Source organism: Triticum urartu, chromosome 2A (genome assembly GCF_056163025.1).
Source record: "Triticum urartu cultivar PI428250 chromosome 2A, HENAU_Tu73, whole genome shotgun sequence".
Classification (NCBI taxonomy): domain Eukaryota; kingdom Viridiplantae; phylum Streptophyta; class Magnoliopsida; order Poales; family Poaceae; genus Triticum; species Triticum urartu.
This window is the reverse complement of record NC_141874.1, coordinates 49,415,199-49,434,134: the sequence shown is the minus strand read 5'-3', so window position 1 is coordinate 49,434,134 and position 18,936 is coordinate 49,415,199. Positions and strand designations below refer to the sequence as shown.

Genomic DNA, 18,936 nt, shown 5'->3' with positions numbered 1-18,936 from the left:
CTTCTTATGGACTCAACCTTACGTCCATCCGACAAAAGTCACATCACATTTGCTGACACTGGTAAAAGTAAGGTATTGGGTCTAGGTAGAGTTGCAATCTCAAAGGATCAACACATGGATAAAGCATGCTTGTTGAATCCCTTGGTTTCAACTTAATGTCTGTCTCAATGCTTTGCGATTTAAACATGATCATGATGTTTGGAAAATATAGTTGCCTTGTTCTAATGGAATCTGACAAGTCTCTAGTGTTTGAAGGGTATCAGAAAGATGATTTGTACGTGGTAGATTTCTCAGCAGGACCACAGCTTGCCGTATGTCTTCTAGCAAAAGCTTCAGAATGCTGGCTCTGGCATCGGAGGCTAGGGCATGCTGGCATGAGGAACCTGCACACCCTTGCAAAGAAGAAGCATGTCATAGGCATCGAGGGCGTCAAGTTCAAGAAAGATCACTTATGCGGTGCCTGTGAAGCAGGAAAGATGACGAGGGCCAAGCATCCCTCGAAGACAATCATGACAACGACTTGACCCTTCGAACTGCTCCACGTGGATCTTTTTGGTCCCACTCATTACTCAACTCTTACTACTACTGCTTGTCTCTATGGCTTTGTCATTGTTGATGATTATTCTAGATATACTTGGGTGCATATAATCCTCTACAAGACTGAAGTGCAGGATGTCTTCAGACGCTTCGCCAATCGAGCAATGAACAACTATGGCGCCAAGATAAAGCACATCAGAAGTGACAATGGCACTGAATTCAAGAACACTGGCCTTGATACATATCTTGATACTTTGGGCATCACACATGAATTCTCAGCTCCATACACGCCACAGTAGAATGGCGTCGTCGAACGCAAGAACAGAACACTCATTGAGATGGCCCGAACGATGCTTGATGAATACAAGACTCCAAGAAAATTCTGGCTTGAAGCCATTGATACTGCATGCCATACAATCAACCGTGTTTATCTTCACAAGCTTCTGAACAAGACATCTTATGAGCTCCTTACTGGCAAGAAGCCAAATGTCAGTTACTTCAGAGTATTTGGCGCCAGGTGCTGGATCAAGGATCCACATCACACTTCAAAATTTGCACCAAAAGCACATGAGGGTTTTATGCTTGGATATGGAAAGGATTCGCACTCCTACAGAGTCTTCAATCTCTTTCATTATAAAGTGGTTGAAACAGTGGATGTGCGGTTCGATGAGACTAACGGCTCACAAAGAGAGCACCTGCCAAATGTGCTAGATGAAGTTCCATCCAGTGAATCAATCAAACTTATGGGAACTGGAGAAATCATACCTTCTGAAGCTCAACCTGAAGAGGAACTTATCATCTCCGCACCTGATCAACCTGAAGACAATGCTCAGCCTGAAGACAATCCCTCTAACAATGACAATGATCAGCAAGAGCAAAACCTTCGCCCCGTACATCCTCGTGTTGCCAATGAAGTGCAGATTGAGAGAATAATTGATAGCATCAATGCACCTGGTCCACTCACTCGTTCAAGGGAAACACAGCTAGCAAATTTTTGTGGACACTTCGCATTCATCTCAATAATAGAACCCAAGAAAGTTGAAGAAGCCTTCATGGAACCTGAATGGATTCAAGCTATGCAAGAAGAGCTTCAACAGTTTGAGCTGAATAATGTATGGGAACTGGTTAAGCGTCCTGATCCTCGGAAGCACAATATAATAGGCACCAAATGGATATATCGCAACAAGCAAGATGAGCAGGGTCAAGTTGTCAGAAACAAAGCTCGTCTTGTTGCTCAACGATATACTCAAGTTGAAGGGATTGACTTCGATGAAACATTTGCTCCTGTGGCTCGACTTGAAGCCATACGCATACTGCTGGCCTATGCAAATCATCATAACATACTTCTATATCAAATAGATGTGAAGAGCGCTTTTCTCAATGGCAAGATTGAAGAAGAAGTGTATGTTGCACAACCGCCTAGCTTTGAAGATCCAAAACATCCTGACATGGTATACAAGCTCAACAAGGCACTGTATGGCCTCAAACAAGCCCCTCGGGCTTGGTATGACACACTCAAATACTTCCTGAAGAGCAAAGGCTTCACACATGGTTCCCTCGACCCCACTCTCTTCACGAAGACATATGATGGTGAACTGTTTGTGTGCCAAATATATGTGGATGACATTATCTTCGGCTGCACCAATCAGAAATACAGTGAAGAGTTTGGATATATGATGCAAGAGCAATATCAAATGTCCATGATGGGAGAGCTGAAGTTCTTCCTTGGTCTTCAAATACGACAGCAATGCAACGGCATTTTTATATCTCAAGAGAAGTGTCTCAAAGATTGCCTGAAGAAGTTCGGTATGCAAGACTGCAAAGGCTTCACGACGCCAATGCCAGCGAAACATCATCTGGGTCCCGACGACAATGGTAAAGAGTTTGATAAAAAAAGGTATACCGCTCCATGATTGGTTCTTTACTTTATCTATGTGCATCTAGGCCAGATATTATGCTTAGTGTTTGCATGTGTGCTCGATTCCAAGCGGCGCCAAAGGAATCGCATCACTTAGCTGTGAAGCGAATTCTTCGATATTTGGCTTACACCCCAACTCTAGGATTATGGTATCCAAAGGGCTCGGAGTTTGATCTGGTTGGATTCTCGGATGCTGATTATGCTGGTGACAAGGTGGATCGCAAGTCTACATCAGGCACATGTCATTTTCCGGGACGATCACTTGTATGTTGGTCCTCAAAGAAGCAGAACTGTGTATCTCTCTCCACTGCTGAATCTGAATGCATTGTTGCTGGATCTTGCTGCCCTCAGCTTACGTGGATGAAGCAAACACTCAAAGACTATGGCATTCATCTGAAGCAAGTGCCACTCTACTGTGACAACGAAAGCGCCATCAAGATTGCCAACAACCCAGTTCAGCACTCGAAGACAAAGCACATTGAGATTCGTCATCACTTTCTCAGAGATCATGTTGTGAAGGAAGATATTGATATCATACACGTCAACACTGAAGACTAATTGGCAGATATCTTCACCAAGCCCTTGGATGAGAAGAGATTTTGCAAGTTACGGTGTGAGCTAAATATCTTGGAATCCTCAAATGTCCTGTGATCAGGCACACATCCTAACACTTATGCATATTGATGACTTAGATGTTCAACACACGAAGTAAAGTATATCTTCAATCAATGAAGACATGCATTCTAAGTGTGAATACATTAATGAGGAATTTGACTTCGGAGCGCCACGATAATTGTGCGCCGTGTCTGGGTCTAATACTTCCTATACAGTGGGTAACGCCACCACCAAATGTTCTGTTTGAAGTGTTTCACTCATGGCGCTACATTTGCTATGTCTTCACATTTGGTTTGGCTTCAATCTCAACATGTCTTCATGATTATCTTCACTATGTTGATTATATATATATACACTAGTGTTCTGTCCTCTATAGCATTCACTTATAGCTATGTCTTCTTGTTGAATCTTTTGAACTAAGTGAATGTGATCGGACCCTAACCTCTCTATGCTTTCTATCTCAAACTCTATCTCTCCAAATCATATGCATTCTCTTGAAACTGTCAAATGTCTTCTCTGCGTCCTTGTCAGCTGAAGATACAGAGACAAACATTAAGTCCGCTTTCAATGCTAATTCCTTCACCTGAAACCCGGAGAAGTGGGAACGACCACCCAACAATCCAGGTGTGCGTGGGACGTGGAACAACCTCCGATATGCTGCATGATGGCCACGTGTTCCTCAGATGTGAATCGCCAGGGGCACCTGTGTGATAACACTGAGCCGCCCCTGTCCCTATAAATACATGCCTCACCACAGTCATTATCTCTTCTTCCACTCTCGCACGAACCCTAGCGCCATCGCTAGCCCTCGACGACGCCGGCGACAAAGCGCTTAGCTGCCGCAACCTCTCCGACGCCGTCTTCACGCCGACCGCGGACATCCTCTTCTCCGCCGTCGCCGTAGGTGTCCTCCGTCGCCAAGTTAGGGCACGGATGATCGAACTGCTCGGCCTCCTCTTCCACTCCGTCTAGCAGTTCTTCGTGTGGTAAATAAAACTTCCTTTTTACGGCCCCTTTGATCCTATAGATTCGTCACTTTCTACCACAAGCAGTTTCTGTTCACACAAGTTGGATCTATTTCATACTGCATCTCATAATATGCCTAGTATATTCACTTATGCTTCACAAAGTAGTTAGATTCCTCACTTGTACTGATCCGTGGATTCGTACAAATCTGGAACCAACTCCTTATCTATGAGTGAATGTCTTCGCACGATGAGGTCAATGTCTTCTAAACTGATTTATCTTCAAAATCTTCTGAGAATGCATATGACCTCTTCCCCTTCCCTCGCACCTTAATGCTGTCACAGGTACATGTCCGTGGGAGAATCCCTTGGTTCTCATAGTCTGCATTCATTTGCAGAATTCTTACAGCATCACATAAATTCTCCCGAAGCCAGTTCCTGTTTGTCCAGCAAGCGAAAGCCCTTGAAGCCTGTGAACGTATTGAAGCCATTCGGTTTAAAGTTCATGGCTGCAAAGAAATCAGCAAGGAAGGGTGGCAGAAAGCGTCGAGGAGAAACATCAAGAGATCTGCCTGATGACCTCTCAGAGCTGTACAAGACAGATCCTGAAGAGGATTACAATCAGCTCAAGACACGAATCCAATGGATTCGACGATATTGGGCAGAACAGTGGTTCAAGTACAGGTTTGTGACAAAGGAATATGCTGAGAAGAATGCCATCAAGCGACCATGGGGAGACATCCTCTACAAAAATTTTCAACCCAGGTCCAGGGATGAAGCCATTGAACAAGGCTTCTATCCCTGCATGGTCCGTGGACCACAGCCTGCGGATGCTGACCCATCGTCACTGCTATGGTGTCGTGACGACAATCTGTTCAAGCGCAACTTCCAGTTTGCCCAGAATTCGGCGAAGTAGAACAAGAAGTCTTTGGGATTAGACTTCAACCCTGGTCCCTCTACTCCCCGTGCCGATGGGACCCGCGAAGCTGAACCCAATCTTGTTGGGCCCTTCTACAACCTGGAAGGTCTCATCACTCATATCGTGGTTCAAGGGACAGCCGTGGATGAGCCTGCAGATGACGCTGAATCAGATGAAGTGCCTACAGCGCCAAAGCCAAAGAAACTGAAGCAGCCTAAAGCTTCAAAGCCTGCCTCTGCACCAAAAATCTCACGGGCGAAGCCACTGGCTACTGCACCTCCTGAAGATAGTGTGTAGTCTGAAGATCTATCACGCATCTCCAAGCCCCAGAAAGTCAAGATGCCTCTGCCACACACCAGCCAAGAACTGACTGCTGCTGCTATTCTGCGCAACGATGCCATTGATCTGTCCAGTGATGAAGATCTTGCAGATGACGCTCTTGAGCAACTGATCAAGAGTAAAGAAGAAGCAGAAATCTTCAATGATCTACCTCTCTTTGACGTGGCAATCATCCACAACTTCATTAATGAGTGGTTTGACACGCCCAACCTCAGCTTCGAAGATCTGCAACTTCCAATTGGCCTCAGTGTCGCCTTCCATGGCGCCATTGCTTCAGAGCTAGCTCTAGCTCAGCGCATCGTCGAACTGAAGCAGAAGATTGACTTTGAGAAAGTTCAGTTCAAGACGCATATGGCCAAGCTCAGCGTGCAAGAGGTCAAGAACTTCAAGATCATGCTGCACGAGCTCAAAGAAGCCTTTCTCAAGAAGCGTGAAGAAGCTCAAGGTTCTCGTGAGCGCATGAAGAGCCTGGGTGACAAGTGTGTGCAAGCCTACAATGAGGCTGAGAAGCGCAAGGCCCTTGGGCGTCCTGGCATCGACCCCAGGATGGCTACAAAGCAGAAGAAGAAGAAGAAGAAGAAGAAGAAGAAGAAGAAGAAGAAGAAGAAGAAGAAGAAGAAGAAGAAGAAGAAGAAGAAGAAGAAGAAGAAGAAGAAGAAGAAGCCCGCTATGGCCGAACCCGACGCACCAAGGCAGGAAGCACATCCCATTGTCTTCCCAACCAGCATGACTGGCTCGAAGCCAAAAGCCAGGTCTACCGCTTCAGAACTGAAGAAGACGAGGACTGCTGAGGCTAAAGCCAGAAAGAGGAAACATCCTGAAGCCTCTGCTCCTGCTCCCTCCAAGAAGAAGCGGAAGACCAAGAAGGAACGGGCTGCTCCCACAGAGCCCTTAATTGTTGAACCCATCTCCATGGTTCGCCCTGCCGCTGAACATCAAGAGCGCCAACTGACTGTCCATGAGCCTGCTTTCACAGAGGCTCATGAAGCTGAAGACTTTCCAGCAGCTGATCCCACTGCTGCTGAAGACATTGGTCACCATGACCATGTTGAAGATGATGCAGTTCTTCCTCAGATCGAGCACCAATAGGTATCATCGCCTGTGCTTACGCACAGCGAACTCATCAGCATTGGTCGTCCTATGACGCCAACTGCTCAGGATGCATCATGGGCTGATCACCCACAACAACAAGAAGAAGATGACCGTGAGGCCCAGCCAACTCCATCTCCAAAGGCGTTGCCAGCGTTACGCAGGCTTCGCAAAGGACCAAGGCCTCCTGTCTCCGAGTCTGAAGCTAAAGCTGTTGAAGACATTCCGGCTGCATCAGCCGATGACACCCAAGAAGAAGAACGTGTCCCCACTCCCCCAACTACTGAAGAAGTTGTTCTCGAGGAGAACGTGTCTGTGCCCGACCCTCTAGCTCATTAAGTGGAGGTAGAAATCTTGAGGCTGCCACCACCAACACGAATGAAGCCACTGACGTCGTCGTGGCTGAAGCAAATGTGGAGCCTTCACCAACCCATGAACCAGATGTCAGCGAAGCCAATGATGCTATTGCTCCTATTCCTGCGCCTGTTGCTGGTCCTCAGTTTGACTATCATATTGAGCATAGGCCTCAGGTACAGAAGCCAATGCCAAGGTTGCCCAGGTTTCCAGGTCCTGCATCAGCACTTGGATCCTTTAATGTCAACGGCTTCAAAGCAGACAACACCTTCTTCAATAGCTCCAAGAACCCCTACTCAAGGGAACGAATATCTTCAGATCGGTTCTGGAGCTATCCGCAGCGAGGCTATTACTCCTGCATTCTGTACAATCAAGGTCGCATCTTCCCACATATGCGTCTTGACACCGAAGCAATAGCTGGTCTGCCCTGCTTGTAAGAAGCTCTGGACTGCTTCAAAGAGGTTGGATTGTTGCCTTTCGTCACCGACCAAGAGCACTGGAACGAAGAGTTGCTGCTCTAATTTTATGCCACACTTCACATACGTGGTTACAACAGAGATCCGAAGACTTGGGCCCTTGAGTGGATGACAGGAAATGTTCATCACGAAGCCAAAGCCTTTGATATCATTAAGCTCACTGGTCTGCCCACTACTGGAGATCTCTATGAACCTGGATGTCAACTTCACAGTGAAGCTATGGAGAGCATCTTTCAGAAGCCTGAACCGAACATGAGTCAGATGCTCAGTATGATGAAGCCTTTCCCACAAGACGCTGCATATCCTAAGGAGTTCCTTGTTGAAGACCTGGAGTATCTGCCAAGGACCATCTATCACATTTTAAGGCAAACTCTCTGGCCCATCAAAGGACATTCCCCATATGCAAAGCTGGAAGGTGCAATGAAGACTTTGGTCTTCTATATTCTTCACGGCAAATGCTTCAACGCACAAGACTTCTTCATCCGCCAACTTGCTGCTTCAGGATCTAACCTTTTTGGCTTGAAGTTCTACGCTCCATGGATAATGCGGCTGATCAAACTCCACTCAGCTATCTCATATCAGCCTTCTGCTCGCAATCATCGGATCTTTATGCCTGACGTGGATATGTCCGTTGAAGCCCTCTATCCAGAGCCTGCCAAGGAGCCTCTTAGTCTTCAGAATGCGGAGCATCAAAGTTTCTCTCAGAACATTGAAGGAGTTGAAGCAGTCACTCGTGTTTATCCTCTGGCTGGCACTACACGCGCACCTCATCGTGCCCTCACTGAAGCCACTGAAAGCACTATTGCCCAACGGCCCAAGAAGCGATCTCGTGTTCTCAATGACCGAGAGCTTCTGGTTGCTCTTCATCAGAAACAGGATCGGCATCATGACTGGCTGAAGCGTCAAATGAAAAGCCTCTTGGTGGATGTCAACCGCATTCGCAATCTTGCCACCAAGAATGCCTTTGTTGCCCATGAAACTTGTCGGCGTACATGGAAAGGGCTGACGCTTATGTGCTCTGAGGATGGCTTCTCTGAACGTTTCAAGTTTGACTCCACACCTCCCCGAAGGGCTGTGCTGCGACGAACTCTCTCTCTTGAAGACTCTGAGTTCTCTTCCTCTGCGGCAACTGTGAATGCCAGAGTGATCGAGGACGAAGACGATGCTACTTCACCGCCCCCTCCTTCAGCACGCGTCGCCACTGCCCCGAGCTCGTCTGCACCGCCTAACAACACCGACGACCTTGCTACTTCACCTACTCCTCGGGGGAACGAGTAGATGCTCTATGTCTTCGAACCTTTTTGGTCCTTACTGACAAAAGGGGGAGAAGCATATGAGTTTGATAGTCTTCAAGCGGGTCCATATGGGCGGTTACTTTATGTTTTGCCTAGTGTTTACAACTCTCGTTTTGATACATTTGGTTCTTTGAGTTGTAACACTTAAACTCGATGGTCGTCTGCTACTCATTTGCTACTTTATGATGCGATGATAAATTCCGCATGTGCGACGATAAATTCCGCACTTAGATCATTTTACAGACGTCCATTTTCCATTATGCATGTCATTATCTTCACATACTTTTCATGCATGATGAGTTGTCATCATAAGTTGAAGAGGATCTCCACAAGTACAACCTGCCATGTGAATTTGCATTCCAAAAGCAAATTACTTATATGCACATCTTCAGGGGGAGCCCTTACAACTTATGAAGACAATTCCTTATCCTTTACAATTTCACATATTATATTCCCCGTTGAAAACTTCAACTAGTTTGTCATCAATCACCAAAAAGGGGGAGATTGTAAGTGCATCTAGTGCCACCCCTAGTTGGTTTTGGAGTATTGACGACAAACCTAGTTGAGGGACTAATGTGTTTGTGAGAATTGCAGGATAACACAGGTAGAAGTCCCTCATTGATTCGGTTTTCCTACCAGAGATGACCCCTAAAAATGTATGAAGACATTGAAGTCAAAGGTGGTATGTGAAGATATTCACATTGAAGACTATCACAAGAGAAGACATCGCATGAAGCCTATGGAGCTCGAAGACTTAGATCTTTCGTAGCTCTTTTTCTTCTTTGTTGAGTCATAGGAACCACCGTACTGTTAAGTGGGGTCCAAGAGAACCAGTTAGAATGACTGAAGTGATGCTTAACCAAAATCCTATGTCTTCGAGTGAATACTATGAGAGCGAATCTTGTCCAGAGTTGGACAAGTCAGCTTTGCTTGTAGCCCAAGTAAAGTTGTCGTGTGTGTTTGAAATCTGACCGTTGGAATACGTGTCAGTTCTTTAGTGACCCAGGGTCATTTCGGATAAATTAGGTTGGGTTGCCTAGTGGCTATAAATAGCCCACCCCCTACAACCATAAATGGTTGGCTGCTCAGAGTTAGAGTACGGCTTTTGTCGTTTAAGAGCAACCCACCTCGAAGCCTTTGAGAGAGAATTCCTTGCGAGGATAAAGCCATAAACACCCAGAGCCAAAGAGTGTTAGGCATCACTTAAGTCTTCCTGTCTGTGTGATCTGAAGACTTATTACACTTGAGGACTGTGAATCCTCCAGCCGGTTAGGCGTCGCGTTCTGAGCATCCAAGAGTCATTGTGGATCGCCAGTGAACGAAGTCTGTGAAGGTTTGGGAGTCTACCTTGAAGACTTACCAGAGTGATTGGGCGAGGTCTGTGTGACCTTAGCTCAAGGGGAATACGGTGAGGACTGGGTGTCCTGAGCTGCGTGTTCAGGACTGGGTGTCCGGGACTGTGTGTCCTCAGGTTTAAATACCTAGCCGCCCTAACCAGACGTACAGTTGTCACAGCAACTGGAACTGGTCTAACAAATCATTGTCTTCAACGAGTCACTGGTTTCATCCTTCCGTTCCCTTTACTTACTGTTGGTCCTTGTGAAGTCATTGTATGATTGCATTATCTTTTGTCTTCACTGAGTGACTGCTTGTTCTGATTGGCTTCATAATATCTTCCTACCTGATCCTTACTACCTAGCTGCTATTAGTCATTGTGCTTTCACTTCATTGAATACTTGACTATGGTTTGCCTAGTGTAGTCTACCTTCCGCAGCATGGTAATAGGTTTATTTCTATCGTTTGTCTTCGAAACTTCCACGTTTTGAAGACTTTCATAAAAATCGCCTATTCACCCCCCCCCCTCTAGTCGATATAACGCACTTTCAATTTCCAAGAGGAAGAAATCCGGGCGTGGTCCGGGGAAGGTCCCAGAACCAACTGCTGCTAGCAACCATCCTGTCATTTGCCCGACAGGAGAGGGGTAAGCAAGCATTTCATTTGCATCATATTTTGGATGCCACAGCTTTGACACTCACATATGCTTGTCTTTTATATTATGCGGTCAGTGGGAATTTATCCCGACACAACCTAAGGGGGCACGCCGGACGAACCACGTCATCGACTCCCTCTTGAGGAAGCACTTCCCTGGATTGTCCAAGCCGGGTGATTACGATCCGCCGTTGCCAGGTTTAACCTGGGAGCATTACCTACACAACAAGGATGAGCACGATGTCACCATGGCCACTCGGGTCATCAATGCTTTTTTTGTAAGTATCTTCGCTCCGACCACTGCATTTTTCCATATCCAAATCCTTGCTTGCGTGGATTGAGAAGATGCCATACTCTTTCTTGTAGCAAACTTTTTGTTGCGTGGATGGTGAGCAGCAGAAGGCGATCAAAGGCATCGTGAAATCTGCCCGAAAGATACTCTCTGACACCAAGCACACGCTGCGGTACAAAGCCGTGATGTTGTGTCGTCCGCTCGATGAGAAGGGAGAGAAGATGACAAGGAAGACTGCTTGCCAGACCAACTTGTCGCGAGAAGAATACCTGTCAGTGGTAAGTGACTACATCGGTTGCTAGTACTTTGATTCATCCCTCTTGTTCCTCAATTATTTGATTTTGTCTGACTAGGTGAAGGAACCCTGGATGAAGGACGATTGTTGGGAGGCCCTGGTTGACATGTGGTGTGACCCAGCATGGCAGGCGCAGCATGTGGAGAAGGGAAACGAACGAGCCAAAATGCCAGGCCCGGCTCATGTCCAGGGGAGCCGGAACCTAACCGCTCTCAAGCAACACATGGTATGTGAATTAAGATGTTAACTTTTTCGCACGGTGCATCTTGGTTCATTCAACTTGATGGTTAATTTTGCAGGAGGGAAGGTTGGTCGCCCGGTCCACATCATGGAAGCCTGGAGAGAAGGCCACAAGGTGAAGGATGGCGCCGAGTTCTGCAGCGAGTCGGCGGAGGAGAAGTGGGGGACCTTCAAAGAGGTCTTCCAGGAGGTGCACCGGCAGGAAGCCGAACCTACGTCCAAGCCCCTTGATCCTAAGCTTCTCATCATTGCTGGCGAGGGGAAGGGCCATGGCCGCCACCTCCTTTGCAACGGGGCGATCACCACCTCCTCGCATCACAAGTTGCACGAGATACGCGCGTCGAGCACCAGCTCAACTCCGTTCATACGGAGTCGCCCAACCGCCGCATCACGTGAGATAGCGCGTCTCAAGGTTAGCATCCTAATCTTTCATTTATGTCCATGCCTCGAAATAGCACCGTTCCAACCTATATGGGCCTAATGCCATGTTACAGGATTTAATGGCGCAGTGGGCTATTGAAGAGGAGCAAAGGCGGCAGGCTGAGAAGGAGTCCAGAGAAAAGGAACGGGAAGACACGAACAAGAGGTTGAAGCTGCTTGAGGATCAACTACAGGTAGAACATTATCTAAACTAGAGTAGAAGATTCATTACATAGGGACGAACCACCCTCACGTGACTCTACTCTTATAGGTTCTTATGCAATCTCGAAGTAGTGCAAGTGATGCCCCTCCTCCTCCTCCGGAATGTTAACCCGATGGCCTCTCCTCCTCAAGATGATCTATATATGAACAAGTGTACTTCTATTGTGACGTGCACGTGTTTTGCAAGTAGTGACAATATGTATAAATTTGCGACTTATGTGTGACGTCTACTAGGATAATACATTCGACTTGTGTGTGACGATATATGGACTATCCCTAATTATGCCTATATATGTGTGGACTAGATCAAATTATGCCTATATATGTGTGGACTAGATCAAATTATGCCTATATATGATCAAATTGCACTGTGGTTGTTTTTATCTGCAGGGATCGGAAAAGAAATAGCTTGACAGCAGAATGGATGGGAAAGATTTCTGATAGCAACACTCGGAAAACGATATACTACCGAGAGCTCCTCTCGGAAACATGGTCGTCTGGGACACTACTGTTGTGCCACAACTTTTCCGAGAGCAGCTCTCAGAAAAGAAGGTGAGCATTGCCGAGACTAGCTCTCGGCAAAGCTATGTAAACTGTCAGCCCCCATGTGGGCCACGCTGTCGTACTGGTCAGAACGATTGCCGAGAGCCGCTCTCGGCAAAGATATCGTCATTTTTCTCAAAAATATTTAGTAAGTTATTTAAAAAATTACTGATAAATGTGACCAGTGGGACCACATGTCAGTTAGAAAGAACACACACAAAAAAAATAGGATGTTGCATATGCTTTGCCGAGAGTGACACTCGGCAAAGTACGCAGTAACTGACGGAGCCGTCTGTTGCGGACGAGCTGCAACGTGGCTTCTCTTTGCCGTGAGCGGCTCTCGGCGTCTGCGGGGTTTGCCGTGCGGTGCCTCTTTGCCGTGAGACAATGACGGCAAAGATGGCAGTTTGCCGTGAAGATGGGTTTGTCGAGAGTGACACTCGGCAAAAATTCAGTAATGCCAAAGGCAATTGAAAACATCAATGTGCCACATTAGTCATGTACATGACGACCTTGGCAGGCATAATGTCATGTGCAGGGTATGCACTTTCGAATCTGCATCCGCTTTTCACCGATGAGGCGATGACAACAACTTTTGTTTTTAAACTTTATTAATTTTTGGCGAGATCAGCTCAAGCTATGGTACGAGCGCTCACATACTTCTAACCATGGAGGCCCTTCTCATAAAAGATGGTGCCTGACTCGCATTTGATCTCGGGCACAGAAGAATGGGTTAGTAGCACTCGGAGGAGATGCCTCTGGGTTATTACCGAAACAGGGTTCCTCCCGCTTTGTATTCCAAAGCATCAACCAACAGTACAAACGCGATGCTGAGGCGAGTAGCACAACAAGCCCAACGAAAAAAAAAAGTAAAAAACAAATGCCAACAACGACAGCTCGACTAAGCGCGGAAGGCCCGCCACCGCTGCGCCCTCCAGAGACACTACACCACAGCCCGAGGCTCCGAGTGTCGCGTACCAACCAGCACCTCCAAGAAAGTATGTGACGTCGACGACGCTGCTGCCCGGACGAGTCCTAGGGTTTTCCTCGGTACGCGGAGGGAAGTGGAGAATGGCTACCGTGAACACCCTTCAAGAAGGAATGGTGGCACCCGCCGGTGGCACCGCATCGGAGCCGGACGAGCCGGCAAGGATTTCTCCCCCATGCCTAACACCACCGCCCATCCGGAGCCTACCAACCAAACCACCGCCCAATGCGCCATCGCGGTTGCGCCGCCACCCACGTCGTCTCACTACGAGCACCAACACGAGGCCGAGAAGATCGGAGAGAAGCGCCACACGACGAGAGCAGCAGCACCAAGGCCGAGCGAGAGGGAACCACCTCCACCGCCGTCGTGCGAGAAGCCCGCGCCTCCGGCACCGTTGCGGTAGCCGACTGGACACGGCAGCGGGGCATACCAGGCCACCCCTGGCCCGGCCAGGCCTGAAATGGGCCCGCCAAGCCCTGCCAGCAGTGCTGCAGCAGGCTGGTGTCGGCACCGCCAGCCCCCGTCGCCCAACGCCGCTCCCCCGCCTCCCGGGAATCACGCCGCCGACCCGCCCTGCCGCCGGCCTAGCCAAGACCAGATGGGCCTCGTAGGGCCTAGATCTGGGCCGAGCTCCGCCGCCAGGACGTGCCGCATCGCCACCCCGCCGCCAACGATGACGCCGCCGTCCAGCCGCTCGCCCGCCCTGCGACGAGGCACCCCGCCGTCAGCAAGACCGTCACCGCCGAGGAGCACCCCCCCGGCGCAGCTCCGCCCCGCGCCAGAGAGCCACCGGGAGAGGAAAGGCAGGGGCGCCACCAGCGACGGCGGCGGGGAGGAGGGGAAGAGGGGGCTGGAGGGGGGATAGATCGGGGCGCGGGCGCCCGCCCGCGGGGGCGGCGCGGTCGCGAGAGGGGGAGGGGAGTGGAGGGGTATGGCTTGGCTTTCCTTTTCCTATTTCCCAAGATGACTTATGCGCATATATGTATAAGGCTGTTGAAGGCTGACACCACGGGTGGAGCTTATTAGTCACACTCTTGACCTATTCATGTGCTTCCTAGAGATTACACTATCTCATAGAGTGTGACCAACTGTCGGGCTCACATAGGTCTATTCCTTCAAAGAAAGCTCTGTAGGATAGTATCTTCCTTACACAAGCTTTGGAACACATTAAGACAAAAGTCACGATGCCTTAAAATTTACGACAGTATTGCGTCTCCAACGAAGTGGGTTAGTAAGGATACTCTTCTGAGTTGACCGCTGGATTGTTTTTCCAGGTCCTAATTCACAGGACTCCGTCACATAGGTTGGGTTACCCCCACGACAACTTACATGGGGCTCATACCCTCCCTCGATGCATTTTCTATCACAACATGTGATAGACCTTTTGTAAAGGGATCTGCCATATTCTTAGCCGTCTGTATATAATCCAACGCTATTACTCCGGAGTTTCTTGAATGCCTGACAGGTTTCAATCTTCTTCTTATATGCTTTGTGGATTGCATGTTGTCCTTTGAACTCTTTGCCTTGATAATTACCGTCTAATTGTCACGGTTCATAAGGATAGTCGGAACTGGCTTATCAACCACTAAGAAATCCATCAAAAGCTCTTGAGGCCATTCTGCTTCGACGCATGGTATGTCTAATGTTGTCTGTTCTGCTTCCATAATTAATCTCATTAAGATCGTCTGCTTACAAGACTTCCAGGAAAGAGCAACACCACCAAGTGTGAACACATATCCACTTGTGGCTTTCATCTCATCAGCATCAGATATCCGATTCAAATCACTATACCCCTCAAGTACCGTCGGGTACCCAGTATAGTCAATTCCGTAGTTCACACTACCTTGCAAATAACGCATGACTCACTCAATAGCATGTTAAGGCACATCTCCCGGATTGGAAATAAACTGGCTCAGTTTGCATACGGCAGATGAGATGTCGGGTCGAGTAGAACAAGCTAGGTACATAAGGGAACCAATCACTTGAGACTATCTCAATTGATCTACAGTCGTGCCTTCAAATTTTCGAATCCGCACACTAGGATCATACGGTGTTGTAGAAGGTTTGCAATCCGAATATCCAAAACGACTCAAAATCTTCTCAACATAGTGGGATCGCAGAAGTGTAATTACACCCTCATTATCTCTCATTAGCTTGATGTTCAAGATAACATCAGCGACACCAGGATTTTTCATGTCAAAGTGATGAGACAGGAAAGTCTTAACCTCCTCAATGACTTTGAGGTGGGTCTCAAATATCAGCACGTCATCGACATACAGACAGAGTATAACTCCTTCGCCCCCACCATGGCGATAGTATACACATTTGTCAGCTTCGTTAACAACAAAGCCAGCAGATAAAACTTCTCATGACATTGCTTAGGTGCTTGTTTCAGGTCATACAAAGATTTCAATAGCTTACACACCTTTCTTTTCTGGCCATTTACTACAAAGCCATCTGACTGTTGCATGTAAATTCCATTGTCTAGCTCTCCATTAAGGAAAGCCGTATTAACGTCCATCCGATGAACGAGAAGACCATGCGAGGCAGCCAACGAGAGTAACACTCAAATGGTTGCCAGTCTAGCCACAGCCCACAGGTGAGTAAGTATCAGCAAAATCTTCTTCTTTCTGGGTATAACCCTTGGACACAAGTCTAGCCTTGTACTTCTTAACAGTATCATCGGGCCTAAACTTTTTTTTGAACACCCACTTATATTCCAATGGTTGACAACCATAAGGATGATCAGTGATTTCTCATGTCCCATTAGCCAAGATGGAATCCATCTCGCTACGGACCGCATCCTTCCAGTAGTCAGCATCCGGTGATGCATAAGCTTCTGAAATGTAACTGGGAGTGCCATCGACAAGGTATACAAGGACATCATCACCAAAGGACTTTGCAGTCCTCTGTCTCTTGCCACCATTTACCACACTTTTTTGCCACATATGCTTAAGGTTGGGCGCGCAAAATTGATGCCACATTTTGCACACTCGAGATAATCTTGCCAGATATTTCAAAGTCAATGACATGTGGGGTCTAGTTTGCATGAAAGGAATCTTACCATAAGTATGGTTGCAGGCCAAACAGGAGGGCAACTAAGTCAAACTTGTGGCGTGGGGGCGTGGCAAAGTGTGAAATACTTGGTATGCCAACTAAACACACCCATAGAATGTCATAGCCAGTCATAGCCAGCTATGTAAAACTATGGTTAGAACACCGTAAAAAGGGCATTTTTTACGGGACACTATAAAAAGGGCTTTGTTACACCTACGAAGGGATTATTGAGTGCTCTACATAATTGTTGACCCGGCAGCTTTTAATTTGTCATTTGTTGGCCACACGGGCCCACCCTAGAATCGGGGGTGGTTTAATTGGTGTTTTGAAATATTACATAGGGTACGTAACACCTCTTGGTAGGTGTAGCATTTTCGCTGTAAAAACCACAGAGCAGAAGAAAACTCTGCAAGATACACACACGGACACGGGTCATTTTCAGCCAGGCTTCCTCGTCCGTTACAAATGGAATTGTAAGCATCATGGAGCCACCTATAAACTACTCCCTCTGAAAATTAATGTAAAAGCATTTAAATCACTACATTAGTAATCAAAATATTTTTATATTAGTTTAGCGGAGGAAGTACCTATGCTAGGTACTGATCTGGCATGAGAGCACTAATTTGTGTGACTAAAACTGGGATCGATTGAGCGTCCGCGTGAGCATTGAAGCACCGTCTCCTCACCAAGTGATTTGACTGAAGATGAATTAGCTGGCTATAAAACAGGCAAGAGCGAAAGCGATCCGGTCTGGCTCGGTTCGTTCTGGTCACAGCGAAATTAAGCGATCCGATCGGCACCTCTCCCCGCCACCGCCGCGCCAAGGATGCTGCACCGAAGCCTTGCGTTGGCTGCTAGGGCTATATAGGCAGCGGTGGAAGCGCACGCTGGCTGCAGGGTTCTGTACTCTGTGTCAGTTCCGTCTCCGGTGTTGGTCTTATACCTCAGGGCCTATCTCTCGGGGTGATGATGGCGTCTTTCTCGCCGGCGGCGAGGGTTCTTGTCGTACTGCTCGCCACGCTCGGCTCCGCCGTATCCATCGCATCAGCCTCCGTAGACGATGCAGGTAGCTAGCGAAGCTCGTCTCTCAGCTCCTCAGCTCTCCCTTTCTCCACATTTTGTGTCCACGAATTCTGAGCTAACGTCATGCAGGATTCTCGCCGGAGCACGCGCAGCCGCTCGCCGCTCCCGCCCCGTCGGCGTCTACCACCGTCCTTCCCCGCAAGGTCTTCCGCCCGGCAGCTGGTAACTTCCGTCTTCTTGCATGCCTGCCTCTCTCACTTCGCTCAGCGTTCGATCCTTTGATCGTCCTACGTAGGGCAAGTGACATGGGAAGACCACTTCCTCTCTCCCCTCGCAGCCACGGGCGTCGACGAGGTCCGGCCGCACCGCGTGACCACCGGCTGCGCGGGCGCTCAGGACATCTCCATCTCCCAGGGCTGGGGGACGGCGCTGCCCAGCGGGATCCCGTCGTACACGGTGGAGGCGATGAACCGGTGCATCGCCGACGGCGGGGGCTGCGCGATCGGCGGCATCCACGCGCGGTGCGGGTGGTTCAGCTCCGTGACCCTGGTGGACCCGCGCAAGTTCCTGCGGCTCGCCTACGACGACTGCCTCGTCAACGGCGGCCAGCCGCTGCTCGCCGGCGAGACCATCTCGTTCGAGTACGCCAACTCGTTCCCCTGCGAGCTCCGCGTCGCCTTCGCCTCCTGCGTCCACCCGCCCCCGGCCACCTCCCACTAGCAGCTAATTCAGAAGTTCAGAACTAGGCGTTGCTGGCACAGTGTACGCCATATAAATAAACGAAATAACAATAAGAATTACATCCTGATGGTCTATGCATCATCCATTAGCAAACAAAAAAGGATTTAACCTTGATCCCACAAGAAGAATAACAAGCATCATTGACATTGCTACTCTCACAAGTGTCCCTTTGAAAGTCTGAACAACCAATTTACTGAATATCAGTCTGGCATGCTTGTACTCCCTCCGTTCCGAATTACTCGTCGCAGAAATGGATGTATCTAGATGTATTTTAGTTCTAGATGCATCCATTTGTACGACGAGTAATTTGGAACGGAGGGAGTACCTCCTAACCAAACTAAGGTGAATATTGCGTGATAATATAGGCACTAAACAAGCAATTTTCAGATGAACCACTTTTACAAAAGGGCGGTGATCAAATATACATAGAAGTTGCTTTCCACACATCCAAATGGATTTGTATTAATCTAGTACTGTGAAAATGTTGATATTTTTTTTAATAAAGTGGGTCAAAGAAAACTTCACAAAGTTTAACTTAAACAAAACTCATATGCAAAGTATTTTGGAATGGAGGGAGTACACATGTAGGATACATCCATATCTACTTGTAGCTTTCTTG

The 18,936-nt window shown here is 48.0% G+C and overlaps 1 protein-coding gene across 1 annotated transcript; it reads left to right on the top strand.

Annotated features, from left to right (window-relative positions):
* Positions 1–17,394: 17,394 nt before the first annotated feature.
* Positions 17,395–18,400, top strand: LOC125534885 (TPD1 protein homolog 1A-like). Its single transcript, XM_087539557.1, has 3 exons — positions 17,395–17,619; positions 17,706–17,798; positions 17,914–18,400. The coding sequence occupies exons 1-3, from the start codon at positions 17,520–17,522 to the stop codon at positions 18,294–18,296; spliced, it is 576 nt and encodes a 191-aa protein (XP_087395683.1). The 5' UTR covers positions 17,395–17,519; the 3' UTR covers positions 18,297–18,400.
* The last annotated feature ends 536 nt before the right edge of the window (positions 18,401–18,936 follow it).

Excerpts from the sequence above, each read along its gene's own strand:
- LOC125534885 (XM_087539557.1), top strand. The coding sequence starts at position 17,520 with ATGATGGCGTCTTTCTCGCCGGCGGCGAGGGTTCTTGTCGTACTGCTC. Across the intron at positions 17,620-17,705 it reads AGCCTCCGTAGACGATGCAG|GATTCTCGCCGGAGCACGCG; the intron begins GTAGCTAGCGAA and ends AACGTCATGCAG. Across the intron at positions 17,799-17,913 it reads GGTCTTCCGCCCGGCAGCTG|CCACGGGCGTCGACGAGGTC; the intron begins GTAACTTCCGTC and ends CTCCCCTCGCAG.